General features: G+C 42.3%; 1 protein-coding gene across 8 annotated transcripts in view; it reads left to right on the top strand.

Annotated features, from left to right (window-relative positions):
- The first annotated feature begins 156 nt into the window (after window positions 1-156).
- The window catches only part of RSPRY1 (ring finger and SPRY domain containing 1), a 56,536-nt gene continuing 35,930 nt past the window's right edge, over window positions 157-20,762 (top strand). For 2 of the 8 annotated variants that reach the window (XM_037877555.1, XM_037877549.1), the window contains exons 1-3: window positions 157-294; window positions 1,112-1,282; window positions 15,106-15,600. In XM_037877555.1, the coding sequence (XP_037733483.1) occupies window positions 15,254-15,600 (347 nt within the window). In that variant the 5' untranslated portion in view covers window positions 157-294; window positions 1,112-1,282; window positions 15,106-15,253. Of the gene's footprint in view, window positions 295-830; window positions 1,028-1,111; window positions 1,283-11,159; window positions 11,272-15,105; window positions 15,605-20,762 lie in introns of those variants that run through there. The other 6 variants (XM_037877550.1, XM_037877556.1, XM_037877553.1 and 3 more) reach the window with 6 other exon arrangements.

The following is a 20,762-nucleotide window of genomic DNA, read 5'->3' as shown; positions in this document are numbered from 1 at the left end:
TCTCGTCTTTCTGGGCCGTCCCAACAACACGGCGCCGATTGGCTGGGCTCGTGACGGGGCGGCGTGATTGGATGAAGTGTCGCCGGCTCGGGGGCCCCGCGCCCGGATTGGTGGGTTTGGCGAGGGAAGGGGCGGGGCGAGGCGAGTCGCCTGGGACACGGGGCTGGGGGCGGGGTCGGCTCCCGGAATGGTCGGTCGGGCGCCTCCATCTTTCCGCCCCGCGCCCAGATGGCACAAAGGGGCAGCGCCGCCCGGCCGCCGGCCTGAGCGGGGGACGAGCCCGGCACCGCCCCGGTAGGTCCCGCCACCGCAGGCGCCCAGTGGGAGCCGCTCAGGGCCGGGAGCGGGAGCTGGCGACCCCCCCCCGGGGGGAGATGCTGAGGGGAGAGGGGCACTGCGAGCCCCCCTCCGGCGTGGGGCTGGGCGGCTCCGCGGGGCCGGGCCCGGGCTGGGCGCTCCCCTGGGGAGGGGCCTTTCCGGGGGGGACTCCTGGGAGGAGGGGTTGGGGGGGCCCCCGGGTCACCCCGGGGTGGGGGGCCCAGGGGGCGGGGCTGAGGGATCCCGGGGGGGCTGGCCTGGGGGGGGGTCTCCCGGCCCCGGGGGAGATCCCAGGCACGGGGGGGGGGCTGGCCCGGCTGGAGGCGGCCGAGGGTTCTGGGGCCGGCTGGGGGAGCGGGGGGTTCTGGGGGCAGGCTCGCCCCGCCTCGGCGGGGGGGGTCTCGTTAGAAAAGGGCCCGGCCCCTGTGGCCTGGGGGAGCACCGGGCTGTGGAGCGGAGCGAGGCTCGGGGGCCGGTTGCCCCCTCCCGGCAGGCGAAGGGGCTGCGGGCGGGGTAGTCGGCGCCGACCGCCTGGCCGTGGTGCCGGGCTCCCGGCTCGCCCCCGTGCCGCTGGGTGCTGCAGGTGCCTGGTTTGACTCGGGACGGCGGGGCGGGGAGGGGAGACCAGAGCTGCGTCCCGGGCAACCCTGATCTGCATCTGCTCCGGGGAAGTCACGGTTGTAAATGCGGAGGCTGTGCCGCTGCCTTGGTAAGCGCGGGGGTTTTATTCCTGACGGTGGAAGTAAGGGTAGGTGGGTTGTTGCATTGAAGTTGGGCGTCCTCTTGTTTGCAGACGCCGCTTCCTGTCTCTCCCATACTTGGTAGTGGACTTTGGCGTGGCTCTATCTAACGTGCGAGGGTTGCTGTGTCCTTCTGGATTTCTGCTCCTGCTCGATAGATGCATCCTTGGCAGTATTTGTCAAAGGCCGCTCTGAAGTAGAATAGAAGGTAGACCGGCCTAAAGGTAATGACAGGTGTCAGAGGAGCAGCCGTGTTAGTCTATTCGCAAAAAGAAAAGGAGGACTTGTGCCACCTTAGAGACTCAAATAAATGCTCAGATAAATGTGTTAGTCTCTGAGGTGCCACAAGTCCTCCTTTTCTTTTTGCATAAAGGTAATGGAGTGCCAGATATGGCCAGAGGGTCTCCGTATTATACATGCAGTTGTATCTAAATCAACGTAGATCTTGCTGTCCTCTCCCAGGTAGAAGTCAGAGAGACTGCTTGTGTGAGGAAAACGAGCAGGAGCAATGTCTATATTAAAAAAAAAATAAGAAGTGAGACCAACAATATTTGGGGCTGTATCCGTACTCCCATGAGTAATCCTTACTCGTGCAAGTAGTCCTGTTGCTTCCAATGGAGCAACTTGCATGACTAAAGTTATTTGTGTATTAAAACAAATGAAAAAAGGACCCTTTACTTTTTTGTTTTTTAGTAGCATATGATGTCAAGGCCCTGACTCTGCAAGCACTCAAAACATATTTAACCTTATTCGCACCAGCTGTGCTTAAACATAAAAGCGTGCTGTAGTGCTTTGGTGAATTGGATGCCAAAGTGAATCGGCTGCTATTTTTTTAAAGTAATTCAGCCAAAAAGGTGAATTTAAAAATGAAAATAGAACCTGCCAAAAAAATCCACAAACCAGGCTGCAGGTGACATTGAGCACAAGAATAAATGTTAACTTATTAACAGCATCATAGACTTGCTTCCTAGTTCACAAAAAAAGCCCTAATACATTGGGTTGCAATGAGTTCTCTGTTATGTATAATATGACAGAATGATTGTTTTAATCCAGGATTCCTTCTGGGAGCCGGAAAAACCCAGAAGGCTTTCAGAGTCTATACTTTTTTTTAAAATCAATGGGAGAATCTCCTGAAGTCAGACGCTTTTTAAACAGTGTGTGGCCCACTCTCTGGCTAAATATAAAACAAATTTTCTTGCTTATGTTACAGAAAACATCTTCATAAACCAACTAAAAAATTCAAGATAAAATTTATTTTTACTGCTATTTTACTTTGTTTTTCTCTTAGCTTGGAAAATTACAATGAAGTAGTCCATTTAATCTTTTCTGTTAACATGCTACCACCATTCTATATTAATTGCAAATGTTACATACAGAAGGTCATTTCTTAAGACTTTTGTTAATCATGGAAACATTTCAAATTGGGCTTGAGGGTTTTTAAAGTTTTTTTTTATTTCGTCTTTTTGTTAAGGCGTTTTGTTTTTTTAACAAAGCTTATATCTTGAGCCATATTTCAATTGGTGTATATATTCTGTACCTATTATTGCCTTATTAGTTGGTACACACACAGATCAGTTGTTTTTATTTTGCTTTTAAAGATTTTTTTTTTCTTAGCAGCTTCACCAGATGCTGCATTTTGTGCGTGTGGATAGGTGGTAGTAAATAGAATGGGACACACTGAAAGGTAACCTGGAAAGAAGAAATTAAGTGTGCACTCTTCCACCCCCAACTCCCCCACCACTGCTTTGGGATGTTTGGAGAAGACTAGAAATATTTTGGGTATTTTTTTTTTAAATCTATGGTGTTTTATTTACATAAGCTATGCAGTTCTTGTCTTGTTCATCCTGGAAAGCTCTGGTCACTGGAGAAGTAGTGACTTATAAGGGACTGAAAAGTGAGCAGTAGAGGACAGGGAAGGGACTCTTAGTCTCAGTTCAAAACTCTTATTTTTAATACCTATCTCCAGTGTTGAATAAACCCTTGGGAGAAATAATATCCTTGTTAGATCTTGAATGCTGCCACTGCTGCCTCTCTTAAATGTTGAGAGAGAGAGAGAGCTCATGAGATGGGACATCTTCTGAGATCCCCAAGAAGTCCTCCAGGAAAAACCAGAAGAGACTATGTTGCATGTACACACCCTGAAATACTGGTACAGGCCACTGCTGGAGACAGTATACTGGGCCAGATGGACCAGGGTCTCACCCAGTATGGCAACTATCAAGTCCTTGTGTTGAAACTTCCTGGGTTGGGGGAGAAACTCTTTCAGGCCTTCTTGTTTTCTTCATACATCATATTAAATAAAATGGGCAGAAATGTAGTGGGTTTTTTTGTAAATAATTTGCAGGCCACCTTTCATACAGCAGGAGTTTTTTATTATTTGTATTATGTAGTAGTAGTATGTAGAGGCCCCAGCCAAGATGAGGGCTCCCAACTGCGGTAGCTTCTATATATGGCCATAGCAAGAGAGTCTGAGAGGGTCCCTGGCCAGAAGAGCTTACAGTCTAAATGGACAGACATTGGGTGGGAGAAAAGACGTCGTCATTACCATTTTACAGATCAGGCACAGAGAGTTCAAGTGTCTTGCCCAAGGCCGCACAGGTAGTCTGTGGCAGAGCCCACTCCTTAACAACAAGACCATCCTTCCTCTTGAGACATTTTAAGATATTCCCCTTGAATTAACAGGAGATTGAAATTCTTCTGATGTCCTCCTTCTGAGCCAGTAGTCAGTTTTCCTGTTTAAGAATGAATTGGTAATTATGCTCTACCCCATCCCCCCATTTTGTCACTTCAGTGTTTGTTTTGCAGGACTAAGACTGGAGGTTCTAGACATTACCTACGTTCTGTGTTTAGGCAATTGTCTGACAACTTACAGTGCAAACTTCTAACTGAGCCAGCTCTGAATTTCTTTCAACAGTGTTATCAAAATCTTTCACACATCCAAAACTGTTTCAGCATATTTTATGCATCCATAATACATTAGTCATACTACCTAACTGGAGAATTACCATTGTAATACTGTATATCATAGCGTGATTCACAGGGGTATGGCATGTTTTTTTGTTGGTACAAATTCTTTTAATTCTCATTTTAAGTAGATTTCCTTGTAATAAAAATGTAAAAGCTACATCAGTAAGATATCGTTTTATTATTTTAAAAAGTTACTACAGTACTAGTAGAAAAACCTCTCGTCTGGGTTTTAATACATGGACAGAATGTTGAGTGAAGAATTTAGTTTTTTCAGCTAGATAAGTTTTAAAAATAGTCCATTTAGAAAGAATAAATATTTAATCCCCCCTCTTACTCAAATTTCCAGCCTCTAATATTTTCTGCCTTAGGGAAAGATTATCCCAAACCCCGAATTGTTTTTCCTTCTTCAGTTGAATGTCATCTGCAACTGATCACAATCTTTTTTCTGAGTCCTCTTTCTATGAACTTTGTCCTCACTCACAGGAGTAAGTTCCTCTATTGCTGGCCAACTCGGAAACTTTCACATTTCTGTTTTAGTGTGCCTGCATCTCTCTTGCTCACAGGACTGGGGTTTGCTGTGTTTCCTGTCACTGTTATGCATTTCTGAAACATAGGTGTGTCCTTCTCTCTGCACCTCTTCAGGCAAGGGCTGAGCCAAAACACTTTCCGACTGCCCCATCGTGCTGGATGTGATTCATCCTTGCAGTTGCCATGAAACCTTCATGTTCCTGTAATCCTTCCCACTTGCTAAAGGAACCTGATTCTAAAAATGTGTTGGTCTTTTCAGCTTAACTCAAAAACATTTACTTAAAAGAGAAGCCAGCTTTTACCCCTTTGCTGTATCTGAAAGTTGGTTTTTGGAAGCAGTGTCCTGTTTTATCAGGATTCATGTTGAATAGCTTGGTAATGCTGGAGTGTGTCAACAGGAGAACTAAGTTAGCCTTTTAAACATTCTGTCGCACAGAGAGGACAATACTATCCAAATATTAAGTTACACTAGCACGAGAAGAGAAGCAATCCCTTCCTCCCAAGATAATGAGAGCCGTGAGGCCTAAATATTTAGTAAAACGTTTGGGAGAGAACAGTGACAGAAGAATCTCACGCTTTTTTAAAGTTACATTTTGGTAGCCCTGGGGATTGATATCCTTCATTTATCTGCACACGAGATACAGCATGGGCATGAAAGACACAGAAGGCAATTGTCCTGCACTGGTGAGACCTTGTCTGGAGTACATAATCCAGTTCTGGGTGCTACACGTTAAGAAAGCTGTGGGCAAACTGGAGAATGTCCAGCGGAGGGCAACAAAAATGATAAAAGGTTTGCAAAACCTGACCTATGAGGAAAGGTTGAAAAAACTGGGCATGTTTAGTCTTGAGAAAAGAAGACTGCAAGGGTCCTTGTTAAGTCTTCAAATATGTTCAGAATTATTCTGAAGAGGATGGAGTTTACTTCTTGTCCTACCTTCAGTGGACATGGAGAACATCAGATTAATATATAGTAAGGGAAATTTAGGTTAGATGTTAGGAAAAGTGTTCTAACTATAAGGATAGGTAAGCACTGGAATAGGCTTCCAAGGGACATTGTTGAGTCCCCATCGTTGGATGTTTTTAAGAACTGGTTAGACTAAAACACCTGTCAGGGATGGTCTAGGTATAGTAGGTCCTACCTCCACGCAGGAGGGTGACGTAGATGTCGTCTTGAGGTCCCTTCCAGCCCTACATGTTAATGATTTATCCACACAGGATATACAGAGTCAGCGGTGACAGGACAAGATTTCCTCACACTGCCCCACCAATGAGTGTCAACCCTGACCTGGCATAATATCAGTAAAACCAACTTAAAACAAGAAATAGGAACGACCACCATATGCACAAAACATTACAGTCTCATACCCCCAACTTCCTCCTTTTACTTCTGTCTTGACTGCTGTCTTCTCTCCCTATCATGTCTAACATGAGATCGGATCCCTCAGCTCCTACTCGCTCCTGACTTCAGTGGGATTACTCATGAGAAAGGTTTGAAGGACTTTAAACCCCAATACTGCAGTGAGCTCTGCATAACTAGATGCCTGAACCCATGTGGAGCTCCACTGATGGGATCGAGGTCCAAAATTGTAAGCGCTATGAGCAGGGTCTAAGTCTCTTCTCTTTTCTGTAAAACACTAATGATACTGCTAACCAGGGATCCAGATGTGATGAATCCAATTGTAATATGGAAACTAAACCCTGACCTGCAGTGTTGGGACTTTTGAATGTTGAGGCCATGTCCTTGTAGAATCGGGGCCTAGGAATGAATGAATGGATGAATTTTCTTTTTTAAGAAATGAAATATAAGAATTTGAGCCAGTTGTTATGGAATCTCTGAAACATGTCACTCAGTTAGATAGAACATGCACATGGTTCGGCATAAAATTTGGTAATCACTCTTTTTGCAATCTACACTCTGAGCACAGCTGAGCATCTATAATGGAAGCCAAACTACTTTGTTCCTCTGTCAGCCAAGATGTTTCTCTGCCCCTGTTTTTTCTCCTCTGAAGACTCCACTGAAATTGAAGAAATGTGAACTTCAATCAATTTTTCTTGTATTCTTATTTTTATATAAAGAAAATTTTCATTTTTAATGAGACCTAGCTCTCTCTCCCTGGTGCAAGGTCTTAAACGTAAGCAAACTAACAACTGTCTGTGGAGACTTGCAATTCAGTCTGTTCTATCTCCCACCGGTAGCTTGACTTTCACTTTTGCTTGGGACTCCCCAGTGTTCCAGCACCCTTCTTAGAAAACTAAGTTCTCAAGCAAGAATTTAAAATATTTTATCTTCTCAGTAGAACACCATGTTAATGCAAATCCCTTAACTCCTTGTATTCATTCAACATCCTTATGACAGCTCAGACAGCAGTGACATGAAAGCTATTGTTTTACTCTACTGTTTGGGAGGGGGAAATATTGGCAATACTTAACACCATTTCTGAGTGATGAGTGGGAACTGAAACAAAAAGTGGTGTAGTGTCTGAAACTGCTTTTTCTTACTCATGTATCAGTTTCTCATTTGCCTGGAGTATTCTCAGCTATCTTTCCACCATGAGGCAATATTGTGGTTGGCTGTAACCAAATGTCTGAGGAAGTAAATCATTAATCCCTGGGTTGTATATTAGAGAAAACTAGATTGATGCCATTTCCAGCCAAGACCTTCACTAACATTCTCTCCAAGATCTTTTGGGACCAGGCCTCTTGGTAGGTTTGATATTATCAATAGTGTCAGACAGGCAGTGTAAATATACCTGTATGGAACTGCTACTGTAGCAGTTGCTTATTTTAGGCCCCCCGGCGGGGGAGCTTGTGACAGCATAAAGGGGCTAATAAACTCCTGTCCATCAGGAGACCAGCACAACTTGGAAGCTGCACTGAGCAGGCCAAGATAGGAATAGTCAAGAAATCTCCATCACTGGAGGTTTTTAAGAATGTGCTAGGCAAACACCTATCGGGGTAGTCTAGATTATACTCAGTCTTGCCTCACTGCAGGGGACTGGACTAGATGACCTGTTGAGGTCCCTACATTTCTATGATGGCAGGTGGGTGTGCTTTTTCAATCCAGCCTTTGAATGGCCTCTGCCAACAAGATGCCACAGCTGTGGCTAAAAGCTGCTTCTCTCTCAGCTAAGTGAATTATTCTTTCGCTCAAATGGTATTTTAAGATAGTCATTTGTTTAGTGATGGAGGTCCCAGGAGGTTTGATTCCTTCTGCTGTCTGCAGTTCCTATATGTGCATGACCACAGTTCATCAAGTAGGCATGCAGCAGGTTCTCTTTTTTATTTCTTTCTGTTGTAAAAAGGAAAGTATCAATGTGATGACAAAAGCATTAAAAGAATTTTCCAAATGTGACTCATTCTTAACTTTCAAATTATTGCATTTGTAACTGCTTCTGATTCTCCTCTTCCCCCTCCAAAATTTCTAGAACCTTTCCCAAATTTGGCCTTAAAAATTCTCTCGTTCTCAGGTCACAGTTGAAATTTGAACCAGAGAGACATCTCTTTCGTTTCAGAGCATGTGAGTGAAAGAGAAATCAAGCTTATAATGGGAAACTGGTTACTACTTTAACTATACACAGGCAACTGCCTCTTCATAGTATAGCCTAATTAATCAACTCTGGTATTTCCAAACATAAAGTCTATTTTGGCCTTTTAAAGGCTTCAGTTTTGTTCTGATTTGGACACCTTCTGTTTCATTAAACTATATTCTTTTTTGATACCAGTGCAACCCCACAGAGCACTGGTGGGATTCCCCCACTCTGCTAAAAATGGCCTCAGAGGGGAATTTGGTCTACAGTCTTGGGGTTGCCTTGAATGTAGGCTAGTGGGTTTTGGCATGATTTTCAAGCACTGCAGTTTAAGTGCAGTAATTGTTGTTAAATGTTTAATTATTGCAGTCCAATGTTTATCTGTGGCACTTGGAAAGTATACCACTTCTCCCTTTTTTGTTTAGTTTCAGTGAAACTGAGCAACATTGCAAGGATCACTAAATTTTACTTAAATCTAGTCTTCCCCAGAAAGCTTTACTGGTTTAACTATACCAGTATAATTAAACTGGCAAGCCTTCCTAGTTTAGAGACCGTTTTATTTATAAAAGTGCTTATATTGGTATCCTTATGCTGGCTGTCTGACAAGCATGAGCAATTCCAATATATTCCCTTATATAAAACAAAACTGCATCTACACTTGTTAACATTTATTGTATTGTGGTAGTTCCTAGGATCAGGACCCCGTTGTGCTAGGTGCTATACAAACGCAAACAGCAAGACTGTCCCTTCCGCAGTGAATTTACAGTCCAAGTATATGACGAGAAACAACAGGCGCAGACACAATATTGGTCAGCATGATAGGCAGTGGTCTCTGCACACCAACAGCCTACCTGTTAAGTGTTTTTTGTAAGCATCACAGGAAATGAGAATTTTGAGGCGGGATTTGAAGGTGAAATGAGATAGCTTTGCAGATGTTTATGGGGCGTGCCTCCCAAGTGTGTAGGGAAGCATGGGAGAAAGTACAAAGGTATTTGAAAATGTAACAAGTGGGCAATAGACTGGCATCATTAGCTGATTGCAGGCAAGCATGGAAAGCCTGATAACGAATGAGAGATGATAGGGTGGGGAATTGGCTGTGTGGAGCCTTGAAAGTGATGCAATAGAGAAGGGGGAGCCAGTGGTGGGATTTAAAGAAAGGGGTGACCTAGTCGAAGCAACAGGTTATGAAATTGACCCTTTGCAGCAGCATTCTGAGCACTATAGCCTGATCCAACGAAGTATTTAAGCATGTGCGCTCAGCATCTTGCAGGATCAAAAGCCTAACTGCACAAATTTGGGTATAGCTTTAGGGAACCTAAAGATAATGGATTTAGGGATTTTCTTTCCCCTCTCTATCCTTAATTAAATATACCAGAGTTGAATATAATCCATTAAGTAACTTCACTGACTTCATTGAGTTTAGGATTGCATTTAAATTGTCTTTAAAAACTTTCAACATGTACAGTTTAAAGAGACAAGGTGGGTGAGGTAATATCTTTTATTGGGGAGGGGGGAGACAAACTTGAAAGCTTTCTAATATCCTGGGACCAACATGGGTACAGCTACGCTACATGCATCATGTATAATTGACATTCCTGATCTGTTAGGGTTAAAATCCTTTTTGAAACTGATGAGCATCTGCTCCTTAAAACCAGTAGTCCGGTTTTCGGAAGAGAGGGGATTGAGAAGGGAAGTTGGCATGTTAATGACCATAAAAATAGATCTGTGCTCAGTTCTGAGCTTATTGACCTTTTTAGTATCCATTGGTAATGGTTGAATTTCACTTTTTGTATTGTAAAGTGATTACAGTAGAACCTCAGAGTTACGAACACCTTGGGAATAGAGGTCGTTCGTAACACTGAACAAAACGTTGTGGTGGTTCTTTCAAAAGTTGTTCTTTTAGCTTACAACTGAACATTGACTTAATACAACTTTGAAACTTTACTATGCAGAAGAAAAATGCTGCTTTTAACCATCTTAATTTAAATGAAACCAGCACAAAAACAGTTTCCTTACTGTGTCAAATCTTTTTAAAACTTTATTTTTTAGTAGTTTATGTTTAACACAGTACTGTGCTATACTGTATTTTCTTTTTTTTGTCGCTGCTGCTGCCTGACTGTGTACTTCTGGTTCCAAATGAGGTGTGTGGTTGACTGGGCAGTTTGTAACTCTGGTGTTTGTAACTCCGAGGTTCTATTGTTTAAGTCATCCTGTAAAGCTGATAGTATAAAGTGCTATTCATCACTGCCCTGCTAATTTCCAACCGGGAAGACGGTCTTGAGATTAGAGGAATAGGCCAAAAATTTAATAGTTGTTTGCAAGGGTCTAAACTCAAGTAGGTTTTTTTAAAAAAGTGTCTAATATTTATAAGATTTTGTTATATATTACATGAAGAAATATAAAATTTATACTCAGATTTAAACATTGTGCTATTATGAGACACTTAGCATGATTGTCACATTTACTTTTCATGTCTGTAGAAATTACTTTCTCAGACATATATTGGGATGTTGATAATTTTAGTCAAGGTATTTTAATTAATGGGACGTATTCATCTGAAAAACATGTTATAAAGAAATTTCTCCTTACAAATATCTTAAACTAAAGAGAATTTTTAAAATCCATTTTTGTTTTTTGATTTCTCCTATACAGTGGAAAATCAGTGAAGTCAATTTTACTTTCAGGTTCTTAGTCCTGCAAAGTTTGGGTTGTAAACAGTGTAGGTAGGGGTCTTTAAGTATGTTTGGGGTTTTTTTGTTTTAATTGTGGAAACATTTCTGTTGGCTTCCGGTCTCATAAAAAATTCGGGTGCTTGTTTGCTTGTTTAACAAAGCTTACGTTTTAGGCCAAATTTGACAATGACCCTTTCGTTTTAGTTCTCTCACTTTCTTTAGCCGTATCTGGGATTTTTCCTTTTTAGGGTAATAATTCAACTGTTGCTTAAATATGAGTTTTCAGTTCTAAGGGGATTTGTTCTATTTTCATAGGAACTCTCAGTTGGTGAGTTGTCCAAATTTGGATAAGCACAAAACCAATAGTTTTTTCTAATTGCAACCTTTTTTTCTATTTTCTATGGCAGAACTGCACTCAACTGGGTTTGGGGAAAACCAGTGAAGTCCTCTTTACTACAGTGCTGTCGTTTGGTATCTGCTCTAGACAGCCCTTGTCCACCTTCCCTTTCTGACTCGATGGTCTGTACAGCATTCCCTCTCGCATGAATTCCTGTCTGTACTTCCTTAATGTTAAATTTCTTGACACTTTTCTCCTTCATGGCCAAATGCACTTCAGAATGTGTATACTTCCTTGTATGCAGGGGAGACAGTGTTCTATTATCTCCCCAGGATAGATCATACTCTTGTATGCCATTCCCGTCATTTGATTCCATGTCTCCATTGCCAAATGACTCCGTTGTATTTATGTAATAAAACTGCTTGTGCCTTCTATTTGTTTCCCATTTTTGTCTCTACCGCTCTGAGATATTTTTAATTGTTCTTTTGTCCCTTTGTTCCACCCTGTGTTTGTCCCTAAAGTTCCAATTTAATACTCTATGTTCAGTGCTCCTTTTATTTTCAGCAGTGAAATTGACTTAGTTGGAATGGCCACCCTCAGCTTGATACTCAAGTCATTGTTCATAGCAGCCTTGCAAAACTTCTAATGAAAATCTATTAGACCAGGCACAAAGTCTACTCCATTACCCATTACTATGACAAAGGCTAAAAAACAAACAGTCTTTCATGCCCTTTAAAACAAATACTTTATTTACTTGTCAATTTACTCTCCCTGGGAAAGTGGAATTTTACAAGGCTGGTTTATAGACTGCTCATTTACAATTACATATATAACTGTTTGTTTGTCATTTTGGTTTGATTCTGCTCATGGCTTGAAATTGCACTTCGTAATTGCAAGTGATCTTGATACATAGATTAGCGCAGCCCTGCACAGCAACACTGTCACAGGAAGTAGAACAACATTTGCAGAAGTTTCATTCTGGCTGGCCAACTTATATTGGGCAGAGTGAGGCCTTTTTGTCAATGATACTCTTTTGTGTCATGTTTAGCTATTTCATGCAGAGATTGATGCTTCCCTTCCCCTCTCAGCAACCAGTAATTTGGGAGAGGGGAAAGTTCCCCACCCCATGTTCTTTTTCAGATTCCCGAGGTTGTGAAAGCAGAGAGAGTTCCCTGTTGGGGTATGCTTAGACTCCTTAGAGGCTCTTAAGGGGATCAGCTTTTGCTGATAGGTTTAGTCCTAGGGCTACTAGGTGGTGGGTCCCTTTTGGAGCTCTTAGTGGCATGTCCGTGTCCCGTCCCCTTGCCCCCCCCCCCCCCCCCCCCCCCCATAAGCACAGCACAATCTCTTGCCCAGAGCTGGGAATTCTGTATTACCTCAGCTATCAGGAAAACCATCTCCTCCTTTCTTGGAAACTTATTTTCCAAGTGAATCATTCTTTCCAAACCACAGATGTGTACTGTGGCTCAAACCATATCTGAGGTCACGCCTACTAAGTGGAGCTATTGAAATCAATGGCACAGCATAATTCACCGAGTAAGATAAAAGCCCCTATGGTGCTACTTTTCTGTGTATAACTGCTTTGGTGCCCTTAGGCGGTACCGTGTTCTATTAGGGAGCCCAAGTGTTCTGGAAACCATTTGCTGGAGCTGTATCCAAAACAGTGAAGTAATGTCCTTGCAGCTTCTCTGTCCCACGCAACTGTTTGCCAGATTTGCATAAATAATGACTCTGCAGTAATACATATGCTAACAGGTCTGTGGTGGTGGGGTTTAAATATCCTTCTCTCACTCACCCCATTCATTAGCTCCCCAGCACAAAGTTTATTGGTCTTAATTCATTGGTTAGCATCACTCCAGCGCTATAATTTCTTTGTCTTGTTATATAAATGAAACCACTTGGATTAAGACTCAATAAAGCTGTCTGATCTCAAAGATTCCCACCCAAGACGGATTGCTTGGTCACCTCGAGACCCAAACAGGTACCAAAAAATGTTAGGGCCTGATCCTAAGAGATGCTAAATACCTGCAATTCCTGTTCTCTTGGGTGGCGATTGCCAATTCTCGGCGACTCTTGGGGTCAGGCCCTTATTAAGTAAATATCATTTATGTAAAATAAGAACTCATATAAAAATATTTATATATAGGAAGACTAAACAGCTAGTTCACTGTGAAGTCTGTTGTCTGTCTATATAGACAGCTTATATGGAACTTAATATTTGTGTTCCCACAGCCTCTTTTGAAGAGTAAATAATACAGGGTCTGATCTGCAGTGGTGCTGAATACTCAACTTCTGCTGAGGATCTGTTCCCAAAGTGCACCTGGCCTTGGTTTTTATTGATTGTCCTAAACAGTGTCTCTATGAGGGGGGAGATGCTTTTTGTCAACACCTTTTTATTTAAAAACAATGGGGTGGGATGGATGTATATTTAAATAAATAAATGAAGCAATGTTTATATATAAGGCCCAGGCTGCACCTTCTTCATCCTAAAGCCTGCAAGAAGAGGAAAGAACACTTGGAGTGAATGTAGGAAGAACTGCAATAGGCTTATCTCATACTTGCCCCCACATGGTGCTTATAGGAGAGGGTTTGTGCGACTCACCCCCAAATCGCAGTGGTTGTTTTCCTCATATCTCCTATCTCCAATCCTGAAGATCTGTAATTCAGCCCCCTTGTGTATGTGCGTTATGATACAGTCTTCAATTACATTACTAACTTTTGAGTGCTTGGCTTGATTGCCATTGGCTGCCCTTTCTCAAGGGAAGTAGGCACAATGCAATAAGACTTAATGTTTCTCACAGCTGTGTTACTATTTTCCTAGCAGAAATGCACTCTGGATTGGAGTGAAGCTGGGCATGTAGAGCACATCACACAGTGTATGCAGCGTGAGGGAGGAAAGGGAGTGTGATGTTGACTGAATTAAGCAACTTTTTATATCCACTTTAATGTGGCGCCTCTACATCCTGCAGGGAAAGTCTCTTAAAAAAAATAGACAGGGCCTTGGTTTTTAAGGTTTCATCTGGAAGACCCACAACATCAAACCACTTGGTGCTCAATGTTGGCTGAGCAAAGTGAGACCTTACTCTCCGCTCGATGGCATTTCTATGTCTGTAGCACAGGGCGTTTTGAATGCCACATCCAAGTCCAAATTTTTAAGGAATCTTCTAGACATCAATGAGCAAATCCCTGGGGGGAGGATGGGGAAATGAAGGACACACAGAGCCCCTTGCATCTGTTAGTAGTCCCAGCAGCTTCACCTCCATAATGGTCTCTGGAGCAAAGAACCAGTTGATAACGGCCATTAACACCTTGCAGCACAACAATACCCCATCTCAGTTCTGTCTACTCTCCCAGTATAGTTCAGATGGTTGACTCTCTGATTGGCCTATCTCCCAGACCAAAAGACCAGAAATAAGGGGCTGGCACACAACTCCAGGCATATGGGGGTTGGCGGAGGTGGGGAATCGGGAACAGTAGTGTGGGGGAGAATGACGGAGCTCTTGCCTTGGGGTGAAGGGGGCACACTGAGCCCTTGACACCAGGGTGTGAGCCCCTGACATCAGGGAGGAGGTGTCTGGGGGCAGGGAGTCCCTGAAATAGAGGGGGGGTAGGAGGGTGGGCACACATGGAGCTTGTTGGGGGAGGTGGAGGGATGCAGGGAGTCCCTGGGGTGTGTAATGTGTTTGACCTCCAGAAGCAACACATTGTGTGACACTCTAGCCTAAAAGATTATGGGCTGTTTCTGCCAGAATTTCAACATGTGCTTCCACATGTTTAGTTGTTTCAAATTACCCAGTTTGCACACCAGCATTCCCAGGCATTTCAGTGGGAGTTCTGGGTATACAAAAACGTCAAAATGGGCCCCAGATACAAACTAACACCATCGAGGCATCAGGTATCTTCAAACTAATTGTTTACTTCACTATTGAAGGAGGAAGTTTAAGACTTGCTTATTACTCAACAAATTTATTAAAACATGATTGACTTCCATTTTTCTTTCTTTTTTTTCCCCCCAGATATGCTTCTGGATGACAATGCATATTTTAATTGATGATGTCAGAAGCTAAACCTACAATTCCCCATTCATTCCAGCTTGTTAGCAACACATAAAATGCGAAGACCACAATTCACGATCTCAAAAACATTACTCTTAAATCTTTCTAGATGATTGTAGTTGCTCTGATTGTGTTCTATGCTAGCAGAAGCCTTCTCCAAGGTTTACTGCTGACTCTAGAGCAGCACATCCCCTGCATACTGGGAACTTTGGGTGCTAGCAACATGGGCAACTCCTGTATTTGTCGAGATGATAGTGGTGTGGAAGACAACGTAGAATCCCAGAATCAGCAAACACAGAATAGTAGAGTACCAGTACCTGAAGCAAGAAGCCATCCAAGGGACCCTGTAAGGCCACCCAGGAGGGGGCGAGGGCCACATGAACCAAGAAGGAAAAAACAGAATGTGGATGGACTAGTGCTTGACACACTGGCAGTAATACGGACACTGGTAGATAAGTAAGTACCTCCGAAAGGATCACTCAATATTAATGAAAACTGTTCCATTGAAAATGTCAGTGCTAAAGATTAAAGAGATCTCTTATTCAAAACCACCAAGAGCATGCATGAGATTAATATTTTTAAAATAAGAGGGAAGGTTGTTTGTCTCCAAAGATCAATTGCATTGGAAGAATTTTGTTTACTTCTCTCTGGAAATAGCGAAACAAAACTATAGAGAGATGGCTTTCATCTTCATTAGATATGTGTACTCTTCCCTTGCAAATCTAATTTCTTATTCTTAAAGGCAGCACACTGTAATTGTTCATATGATGAGCCAAGTGCTGCACTTGTTGCATGCTCAAAGCACTCATTGTGGTAGTTTATGATACACAACGATCACAGGATCTGTCCCTGTTTTTGATGGTTATGCTGTTGCTTTTCATAGGTATTTAAAAGGGCCTCGAAAGTGTTTATCATTATGTGGATTGGAGAGACCAAAACAGGAGGAAACTATTACCTCTGTCAATTGTACTTTATGCTAAATAGCTTCGGTCTGAGCTTAAACTGGATAAATCTCAAGTTAATGAGCTTTGATTCTGGAATGTGCCTGCTGGAGGAGTCTCCCTTTCTCCTGTAGGGTGCTGTAAATGGGCATGTGAGGTCAGATTTGCCTTGAAATTTGTGTAAAAACTATTTTGCTCTAAAAACATTAAAAGAACACCTTCAGCTGGAATTTTACTGACTAGCGTTACAAGCAACACCTATGATGTGTTATAAATGAAAGCTGTTGAAAGTATGTATTTTTCTCATCTCTTCCCCCTGCCCCCCCCCCCCCCCCCAGTGTATTTAGTTTATGAATTTGACAGCATCTTATGACTACTTAACTCTGTGCGTCTTTCCCTCCGCAACATGGGAAAGAAGAACATTTACAAAAACAGAAAAATATTCTGTGGTTTACAGAAGGACTCTGGGGTAGGTGTAGTACCTGAAAATATTGGGGGTAATGGTGGTGTGTTGTTGTTTTAAGGGTGTGATCAGTTCCCTGCCCACAATCTCCTGGAGTGCTGACTCACTTCCTTGTTTTCTGTTGCTAAATTTTGTTGATAGCTAAAAAATACATGACTTTCTTAATGTTGTTTTCCATATAATTAATTGCTGTCGTTGCCTCAAACATGTCATGTAATCATGAACGATGGGGAACTGTCCATAAGAAAATCATTTATGTACCAGATCTGTGGAAAAGTTGGAGAACCTCAGGACTAGACTTCAAGCTGACAGTGTCCCTTTAAGACCAAAAGAAACATTTCCACTGGGCTAAAAAAAATTTCAGTGGAAAGGAAAGTTTTTTTTTTTGTATAACAGTGAGACTGCAGAAATGTAACTTTCCCCTATGGTGTCTCCAACTGAGAACCTAAAAATGAAATTTAGAGGAAACAGTGAAGCTGCCTAATCTCTGTCCAAGTTGAGAAAAGAGGAACAAGTGTAAGCTAAACAGCATAAACAGTAGAGGTGGATCTGAACCATGCCCACCTGGGAACCAGATGCAAGCTTCCTTTGTTCAGAAATATTCAGATGCTATCTCAGAGTACAGTAACACCTCACTTAAAGTCATCCTGGTTAACATTGCTTCGTTGCTGATCAATTCGGGAACATGCTCGTTTAACGTTGCGCAATGCTCCCTTACAACGTGTGTGGCAGCCACCTGCTTTGTCCGCTTCTTGCAGGAAGAGCAGCCCGTTGCAGCAAGTGGCCGGGGGCCTTGGAACCAGGGTGGACCGGCAGCCCCCCCATCAGCTCCCCTAAGTTCCCTGTGCAGCAGCCGCCCAGCAGGCCATCAACTGCCGGCAGTTCAGCTGTCCCCCCCCCTCCCCCCTTCCACTGCCCTGTGCTGCTCCTGCCCTCTGCCTTGGAGCTGCTCCCCGAGCCTCCTGCTTGCTGTGGGCAGGGCAAGAAGGAGGCTAATGTCAGGGTGTCCCCCTGCTTCTGCATCCTGCTTACCCCAACTCCATAGAGCAGGGTGGGGGACATGACAGGGCTCAGGACAGAGGGAGATTGCTGGCAGCAGCTGCTGTCTCAACTTGTTGATTTACTTAAAAAGGCAATGTGCTTTGAGTAGGGTCAGTGTACTTAAAGGGGCAATGCGCATTTCTCTCTGACTCACACACAGGGTGTGTCTCTGTCTGCCATGTCGTCTCCCCTCCCTCTATTTGTGCTGCCTTGTAGAGTGTGAGGCTACATTAACAACGTGTTAACCCTTGAGTGCTCAGCCTCATTTAGCAGTAAGGCATTCCCTGGGAAATATCCCACCCTCTTCCACCATCTGATTTCACCACCTCAACTAAGCTTCACAATCATCATTGCTGTGTACAGTATTAAATTGTTTGTTTAAAACTTTGTGAGAGAGAGTGCGCACACCTACTCTGCAATGTAGTCTTTTGTCTGGTGAAAAAAATTTCCCTGGAACCTAACCCCCCCGCCCCCTCCCCATTTACATTAATTCTTATGGGGAAATTGGATTCACTTAACATCGTTTTGCTTAAAGTCGCATTTTTCAGGAACATAACTACAACATTAAGCGAGGAGTTACTGTAAATGTAGATTTAAAAAAAAAATGTTTAGCTTTTAATTATATGTGGTTTTAACATATTTCAGGATATTTGTTTTCTAAAAAATTAGCTTCACAGCATTCTCTTTAAAATCCTGTCCTGAAAAGTAATTTAAGTCCATTTAAATGGACAATTTAATTACTCCATATATGATATACCTTGATATCATGATCCACAAGGGACATTCTTCTGCGGTTTCTTAACATTAGCTTTTGAAATAAAATCCAACATTCTCTCCAAAAAACACCATAAGAAAGCTGCCTTTTTTTTTTTCCTCCTCCCTCCTGGGGTAGCCACAAAAATGCCGGAGTTTTACCTCCTGTCTATACAAGAATGAAGAATTAAAAAGCACAGTTGTGCAGTGGTGGAAGGTGGTGTTGCGCAAATGAAGTAGTGAACAAAAATATGTTGATTTTTCCTTTTCATCCCAAACATGGGAAAAGATGTAGGTGGAGGGAACAATGTTTGGAAAATTAAAGTGATGATGTCTACTACAGACCAGGAGAAGAAAAACCAAAATGCTAGAAATGTGGTTTTACTGTTTATGTAAATGGAAAGAACATCATGGACGGAAAGGCCCACTTCCTCTGCCGGCTGCTCTGAGCATCTCCACTGTGTGAAAACAACACAGTCACAGACGTCCGGAGAATCTATACGTACTCCTAAAAAAGCATTGTGCTGCAGGGAGGATAGAAATGGAAAAGTGTCTGTGGAGCCCTCGTATGAAGAACGAAGTATAAAGGAATGGAATAAAAAGATAATGAGCAAGCAGTTACACATAGTGAGAAAACTAATGGCACTAAAATGACTTGCTTTGTTTTTCTGAAGCTTACACATTGAGTAAGTCTCTTCTTGCACATTGTAAACTAGCCCAGAACACCTGCAGAGCCAAATACCCTCTATTTTTTCATCCTTCTGCATTTTATTTCTCTGAGCCGTCTCTTTTTATCTCTCTTCTCTTGAGGTTAATTCAGTTTTCAACAGAGTTCCACCTTTTCCGTTAGTGATTATTACTGTCTTTCTTTTCAAGCTGGTTTTGAGGTTTTATGTGGTCAGATTTGCTTCAAAATACTTTTTAAAATACCATCATGTTACTATTTTTGTGGCAACACCGATTTTAAACTTAAAAACATTCAACACGAAGTACAGCCTTTTCTTGGAAGAAAAGGACCGATTTCACCACTCGGTTTTTTTTAAGAAACCTAATACTGTTAAATTTTATGCTGCAGTTCTTCATAGGTAATTGAAACCGCCTTCTGTGATTTGTAAGATATGCTAGCAGCACATTTATTAATCAGTCTTTTTTTATTATTTTTAATCCAACTGTATTTAATGTCAGTTCACGCAAACATGGTAGATGAGACTATATTAAATTATAGAGACTGCTCAAGCCCAGGACTGAGAGTAAGGAATCCCTTAGTTCTAAAACTGGCATTGCCACAGATTCCCTCTTTAGCCTAGAACGAGTAACATCTGTGAAGCACTCGGGAGATGAGAATTGTTAGAGCTGCAGTTTTACTCTGTTACATAGGTACAGCCCCATTGTGTGGGGAGTACAGATAGATGAGTAAAATTTGCCATGGGACATAACTTTGTGTGTGTAGTATAAAGTTGGGATCTCAACATCAATCCCTCTGATGCCTCATTAATGACATTTTGTACTTGAGTCCTCATTTTTATCTAATCTTCGTTTTAGGCATTGAAAGTGCGTCTTGTTACTTTATTTTCTTGTGCTAAACTCCCTTTGTAGGACACTTAATTCCATCCTTAACCTCTAATGTTGAAACTTTGTTTAATGCTGCCTGAGATCAAGCATGTGATACTCGCAGAATCCTGATGTGATAGCGACTTGTCTAAAAATTCTTAACTTCTTGGTGGAAAAACAATTCTCACTTAATACTATGCTGCCTTTTGCTATATTTGCTGTATCTCAGGTTGTTGATTGTTTCCTTCCAGTTTATCTAGACTTCTTCTTATCTTCTGAAGTGCCCTTTCACCCTTTCATAACTCTTTTCACTATTGCACAAACACCTCGTTCTTCACCTGCCAGTTCTAAATCTCTCTGATAAATTTATAAATCCTGTGCTGCTTCGCTGGAACAGATGAATCCGAGGCCTCTATGACTTCCTTTGAGCTTTCCCTCAGCTTTCATTGCCTCACTTTCTTTCCCGCAAGTCCCAAGTTTTCTTTTACCATTTGTTTACAATATTTCAATATCTTGTATTGTTAGACTTTCTGTCTCGCTTCTATTTCTACTCTTAAGTTGTTCTTCTGTATTTCTTACAGTTTCACTAGCTGAACACTGGCTAGGTTTTGTGGGAGGGGGGGGAAGGGAAGGTGGGGTTAAATATTTTGTTTGTTCTCACCAAATCCCTCTGACAGGCCTATTTTCTGCTGCCCTGGATAAAACACTGAAGTCTGTAGAGACACTGTGGATTGTTTGTCTTTCAGACTTACCCCCCCTTTTTTCTTAGAGATTTTCTGGGGGGAAAATCATTTAATAGTCTTCAATATCTTTTTTTTTCCCCCCTCACAGTCTATTCTTCATTGAGTTTGTGCCCTCTGAAGTACAGT

Source organism: Chelonia mydas, chromosome 12 (genome assembly GCF_015237465.2).
Source record: "Chelonia mydas isolate rCheMyd1 chromosome 12, rCheMyd1.pri.v2, whole genome shotgun sequence".
In the NCBI taxonomy this organism is placed as follows: Eukaryota; Metazoa; Chordata; order Testudines; family Cheloniidae; genus Chelonia; species Chelonia mydas.
This window is presented reverse-complemented; position numbering and strand designations above follow the sequence as displayed.